Genomic DNA, 6,877 nt, shown 5'->3' on the forward strand with positions numbered 1-6,877 from the left:
TGTATTACACACACTCACTTTCCTGTGAGCTGAACCTATTTACGGTGAAGGTAAGACATTCCTTTCCCTTTCATAGTAGACTAATATAAAATTTGCAGAAAGTGCAGCATGTGGCACGGTGACCAGTGTAGGGGCGATTGCTATCATTCAAAGTGACCTGTACAAATTAAAAGGCTGCAATAGGGAATGGTAGATAGAATGTAATACAGATATATGTTAAATACATTGGTATAGGAAACAAAATGCTTAAGGAAATATAAAAATGATAAATGGTGCAAATCTGAATTACTAAAAATATTCAGACAACTGGTTAATATCTGAAAGAAAAAGATATGTTAATTATTCTGGTCCAACTTCTCGGGTGCTGTTGTGCATTTCCAGAATTTTAAATTATTATTTCCTTTAGCAGCTCAAAAAATACCTAGATAAGAACAGGATTAAAATAACAATAGTTCCAGTATCATTTGTGAATTCCACCAATTTAGAGTACGGTGGTTTGGATTGTAGTATCGGATTGTAATGCTAGAATATTTAGTTGACTACTTTTGGAGGTTAGGAATACTGGCTAATTTCCTCAACCCTACCCCCTTTCCCCAAACGTACAGGCACTGGCACCAATCATAGCGCCTCTTCCATTACCTTGGATGAGATCAGGTAACTCAGTACAGATGTGATATTGAACCAAGTGTCTTCCCTATCTGTGTAGCATAGTTCCACAGCAGATAATGAATTTACCCAATTGGGCCATAGTGGAGAAACATCGAATCTGTATTAGGATTCATCAAAATGGCCAGGATTTATCTCTAATGGTTACCAAAAACAAAATTTAAAAAAAAAGAAAAGTATATGTAATGGGGTGGGGGGAGGGGTGGTAATTATCCTTTATTGTAATGGAGGAGCAATAGAATAAGTTCAAATTTGGAAAGCTCCAAAATTTGGTTTCTAAAGGGAAGAAATTCGGTATAGCAGTATACTAAAACTTCAACAGTTGAAAAATTAGTGCCAGGCGCTAATCATTCTCGCCTTCAGAGAAATTCAGCTTTAGCGTTCCAAAAGGGAAATTAAGCGCTAAATCAAGCGCTAACCACTTCTCTTAGGGTTCTAAATTCTGAGAGCAGGGTGGTAGTGGCAGAGCGCTAAACAATTTTGTTAACGTTACTCTTTCATTACAGAGGCTGCTTCCCTCGCTTAAAGGGAAGGACCAATGATGCTGCACAAGCTAGTTATCGGCAATTCTGTTTTGCAAGGCGACCTACGCGACTGCCATTGCAGCCCCAAACACTTATTCTCACTTGCACCAATGAAACATTAAAAACTTTGTGCAGGCACTAGACTGGTGCAAATAATATAGGTTGCGCTCGCATTCTCTTTAAGTACCGCTACCAAAGCGGCCAGACAAGTTCACAACACCTCCTCTTGCTGGCGTTGTCGGCACGAGATGATCCAGCAGGGTGCGATTGTCAATTTTACATCTGGGATGATAACGGGACGCTGCGCATTTTATGATGTCACGATCTGCGAGGCGCTAGAGGCCCAGGTGTTGAGTTAGCGCCAGCGCTAAACTGACACTGAAGTTCACTGTTCCGCTGCATTCGCCGCGTCCGGGCACTAACCTCTTAGCGCTAACAGGAGGCCCAAACCTACTGAATTTTAAAAACTGGAGCCAATACAAATAGATCTACCCCGTCCTCCAAAAAAAGATCGAAAGGGAAATGGATGGATTCTGTCACTTGACCATCATGGGTTAGTTAAACTTCACCCATCCCTTCAATAACTAAGTCTCTATGGAAACATGTGTTTACCATCAACTAGCCTACCCTCCACCAGCTGGACTTTCAGTACTTGGATAAATACTCTCCATTAGATTACAATTTTCAGCAATTAACGATGATCAATAATAGAAATAAACCTTTTTGCTCGGACCAGAAAAAAAACCTGTTTGTGGAGGGAGGTTTTGTGGCATCTACATTTTTTAATCTACCCAGATTTAAATTTACCAAAGTTTAGATTCATTCAATATGCATTAATCTTTTCAGCTTAATAACCTTTAGCCTCTTTAATTCCTTAACTGAGAGTGTTCAAATTCAGCACTTAACTTGTCATTACAACTCTGTATAAGTACAGTAAGTGCATTGTATTACTTTATCCATATAACCACAAAAATGGACTAAAAATTCTGTTTTTGAAATAAAATAGATCTTTTTTGAGGCATTCTTACAGAAACATTATCGTGTCCATTCAATTTGCAGGTGAAATGGCTACAGCACGGTGCTTGTATATCTTTGTGAGTTTGCAGATACTCGGCCAATCTTTCAGCTGTCCTGAGGAATGTAATTGCATTACTACTACTGCTTTCTGCGGAATTGAAACGGGAAAGATACTCAGACAAATACCTGCACCTTTACCAACAAATTTGTCAATTCTGAACATTTTAACCACACAGATAACCAAGATAGAAGAGAACAGCTTTGCAGATCAAATATTTTTGCAACAACTTGTGCTGAATGGTAGTCTCCTGATTAATGTTTCTGAAGGGGCTTTCAATAATCTATACAATCTTCATGTACTCATGCTGGCTGGCAGTCCATTGGAAGTACTGCCTGTTGGAGTTCTTGACACACTGGTTAATCTTAAACAACTTTATTTAATTAACAACCACTTAACCAAAATAGAACAAGGTCTGTTTGATAACCTTACAAACTTGGAAGAACTTTATTTATATCGAAATAAATTACAAACTCTTCCAGTTGGCATTTTTGACCATCTTGGGTGTCTTACTAAACTGCATTTAGGGAGAAACATACTCCGTGTTCTTCCTGCAAAGATATTTGACAAGCTAAGAAATCTTCAAATTCTTAGACTATATGAAAATAGACTGAGTGATATTCCTTCAGGCATCTTTGATAAACTGTTAAATCTCACTGAGCTTTTACTCAATCATAATAATATTACAAATCTTTCTAGTGATGCCTTTTCTCAACTGCAGTACATGGAAAAATTAACATTATACCAAAATAGATTAGTTGAATTGCCACCAAGAATTTTTCATAACTTGCCCAATCTTCGTAAATTGCTACTGTATTCTAATGAACTGGTGCAAGTTCCAGTCAGCACATTTGGTAAAATGGAGAAACTGGGGGAATTACTTTTGTACAATAATCAACTTGTCACTCTTCCAGATAATGTGTTCAGTAATTTAACTCATTTAGAATTGTTAGCCTTGGACTGGAACAAAATTGCCATGCTCTCAAAGAATACTTTTAGTGGCCTTAATGGCCTTCAAAATCTTCTTCTTCACAATAATCAACTCTCTATTTTAAGTGAGGATATATTTAGTCACGTTCAGCAACTGCGTTGCCTCTCACTGTATTCCAACCAACTTTACTCTCTCTCTGGAAACATTTTTAACAACTTGAATAACCTGCAGTACATTCGATTAGACCAGAACCGGTTGCAAAATGTCCCACAAGGACTGTTTGATTTCTTACCAAGTATAAAGCAAGTTCATTTGTACAATAATATTTGGAACTGTGACTGTTGGATTTCTTATTTGAAAAATTGGACTTTGGAAAACCAGGAGAAGGTCATTAAGCCTAATGAAATAATTTGTAATACTCCAGTTGATTTTTATGGCCAGCTTATTCTAACACTGCAAGATAACCAACTGAGCTGCAATTCCTCTCTGCATTCTTTTCCCTTGACAAGCCCAGTCACCAAAACAACACAGCTCACAACTAATTCCACCTCGCCAACAAATAATACCTCAAAAATGGAGGCTTATCTTCAAACAACTAATGGTACAATAGAACAGCAACGTTCTGAATGTACGACACAATCTGAAACATTGCAAACATGGAATGCGACAGATGCATCCATTCAGGGAGCCACAGAGTTGACCCCCATCACCAGAGAAGACACCTCTACGGAGACCATGAGCTATACAACCAGGGATGATCCTTCTTCAGCCTCTGTAATCAGCAGCAACTCAGCAATTGGCACCTCTACGGATGAAGGGATATTTCACAACAGAATAAAGAATAATAGTGGTAATCAAGGACTTTCAAAAATTCCATACAAAATCTTTTTTTTTTCGTATATCTTTCTGGTTGCTATACAGTTATGCTTTATAATTATTGTTTTATATATTCTGTTTGTTATTAGAAAAAGGTTGCTTCGTCAGACGATCGTCACTACACCTGTTGTTCTTTTAAGACTTTCTGAAGGTGCCCAAGATGCCACAGAATAGATTTCCCTGGGTATGAATGAGCCATAACTTGCCAGAAGTTTGGATGACAAATTTATATAATAGGTCTCCACCAATAGGGGAAATCATGGCAGGTGTTGGACATAGGAAGCTCCTTCTTAAGACAGGCCAGCTATAACATCATTTAGACGTCAACATAATTTCATGTTTTGGATATGGGAAATTCACTCTCCCATAGGTGTCCAGGGTTGCTAAATTTGTTGTTGGAAGTGTAAATCATTTAAATTGGCAGATATCAAGTAATTAATGTTTTTGTAGTCCATGTTTCAAGTGATTTGCCAGAGGCTTTTCAGCAAGCATTCTTTTTGCCCACTAAGTGACTGAAAAGGTTTTATGCCATGGGTCTTGGCACTGCTATTTTTTCATTTGCCCCTAGAAACTGGGAATCCCTCGGTATTTATGGAGGAAGAAGAGTACGAGTAATGGAGGGATGCTAGACAGATAAGATGCAGTAGAGGAGGACTACAGTTACCCACCATTATCCTTGCAATGGTATATCCAGGCAGAGTTGATTTTTCACCTCTCAACCTCTTTTCTAGTGAGAACATGCCCAATTTACATAATCACTCCTCATTACCAGTCCCTGCATCCCCTCAATCATTCTAGTTGCCTATTCCATATACTTTCAATAGCTGCAATATCCTTTTTGTACTAAGGTTACTACAACTGTACACAGTATTCTAAATGCAGTTACATCAATGATTTATAAAGTGGTCGGATTACCGTACTTTTTGCTCAAGATTGACCTTTTAATACATCCCAACATCTGATTTGCTTTACTCATTGCCACCGAATATTGTTGCGATAACTTCAATTTGTTGTCAATCAGGACCCCCAGATCTCTCTCACTACAAGAGCCAACACTTCATCAATGTAGTCATCTCATTGAAACATATAAGATTCCGAGGGGGATAGACAGAGTAGATGCTGAGAGATTGGTTCCCCTGGCTGTTGATTCTAGAACTAGGGGGGATAGTCTCAGGATAAGGGATCAGCCTTTTAAGACTGAGATGAGGAGGAATTGCTTCACTCAGGGTTGTGAATCTTTGGAATTCTCTACCCAAAAGGGCTGTGGATGTTGAGTCGTTGAGTATATTCAAGGCTGAGATAGATAGATTTTTGGACTCTAGGGGAATCAAGGGATATGAGATTGGGCGAGAAAGTGGAGTTGAGGTCGATGATCAACCATTATCTTTTAGAATGACAGGCCAGGCTTGAGGAGCCTACTCCTACTCCTGCTCCTAATTCTTATGTTTATATGTATGTTTTTTTACAAGAGGTAGATACCTGATAACATTAAACAGGCCAGAGTGGTCTGGAATAGTTTTGATCCCCTTAGGGGATCCAAGAGGTATTTTCCACCTCAACTCCCCCTAATGGCAGCTTAAATGAAGCTTCTGATTAAAATGATTAATTTGCTATTTGATACACTTTTGCCTCCTTTAGAATAGTTTTAATAACAATGTGCTAAACTTAAAATACGGGTGTCCTTTGTTATGTAAGTGTGTAGGATTGTGGCCATTTCAAAATATCCAAATTATTACAGTTATTTAGTTACATAGGACAGAAATAGGATGATACTGGTGTGATGTATCAGTAACGCAACTTGCTTTGGCATTGAGCTTTGTTTTGGGGGATTTTGGGTAAAACTTGGGGGTTTGGGGGGGAAACTTTCAGAATTATGAAGTGGATTTTGACAACTTAGTCATTCATTATTATTTCAAGCTATCATTTTATTTTTGCATATAGAACATTTAATACATTATTTTCCAACCTGTAATTCATACGGTTCTGTTTATTACATAGTTAAAATCCTATTTTATAACTTTCGATTTGTACAATACCTGTTCTATTTTATTGCTGTTTAACTCACCAAGATGTCAATTATTAGCTTATTAACGGAAACATTAGACTGGTAGTATATGTAATTTACAATTTTATTAGACCAATTTTGTTATTATCCATAAAGGTCATTTGAAATAAAATCTATAGAAACTACTTCTTCCATAAGCTACTGAGAAATAGCAACTTGGTATGCGCTCGAAAACTTTGTGATCTGACATGAGTGTTACTGCAATAAAAATATAAAGTAACACATTTAAAGTAACATAATTTCATCATGTTGAATATTGTTCCTACACAGTAAAGATTATAAAATCAATGCTTCCAAATGTAAAAAGTGTTTTTCTTTTCACTTCCCAGGTGAAGTACATGAAATAAGTAAAAAGAAATGGTTATGTATAGTGCTGATATCTTTAAAATACTAAGTGTGCCAAGCTTAAATAAAGGAGACTATGAAGGTAAGAGGACAGAGTTGGCTAAAGTGGACTGGGAAAATAGATTAAAGTGTAGGATGGTTGATGAACAGTGGTGTACATTTAAGAAGATATTTCACAACTCTCAAGAAAAATATATTCCAATGAGGAGCAAAGGGTGTAAGAGAAAAGATAGCCATCCGTGGCTAACTAAAGAAATAAAGGACGGCATCCAATTAAAAACAAGGGCATACAAAGTGGCCAAAACTAGTGGGAGAATAGAAGATTGGGAAGCTTTTAAAAGCCAGCAAAGAATGACTAAAAAAATGATTAAGAAGGGAAGATAAACTATGAAAGT

The 6,877-nt window shown here is 37.3% G+C and overlaps 1 protein-coding gene across 1 annotated transcript; it reads left to right on the forward strand.

Moving 5' to 3' along the window:
- lrrc15 (leucine rich repeat containing 15) lies at positions 1–4,850 on the forward strand. Its single transcript, XM_070883473.1, has 2 exons — positions 1–50; positions 2,250–4,850. Exon 2 carries the CDS (start codon positions 2,255–2,257, stop codon positions 4,244–4,246), a length of 1,992 nt encoding a protein of 663 aa, XP_070739574.1. The 5' UTR covers positions 1–50; positions 2,250–2,254; the 3' UTR covers positions 4,247–4,850.
- Positions 4,851–6,877: the final 2,027 nt, after the last annotated feature.

The sequence above is a fragment of the Pristiophorus japonicus genome, chromosome 6 (assembly GCF_044704955.1).
Source record: "Pristiophorus japonicus isolate sPriJap1 chromosome 6, sPriJap1.hap1, whole genome shotgun sequence".
NCBI lineage: Eukaryota > Metazoa > Chordata > Chondrichthyes > Pristiophoridae > Pristiophorus > Pristiophorus japonicus.

Excerpts from the sequence above, each read along its gene's own strand:
- lrrc15 (XM_070883473.1), top strand. The coding sequence starts at position 2,255 with ATGGCTACAGCACGGTGCTTGTATATCTTTGTGAGTTTGCAGATACTC.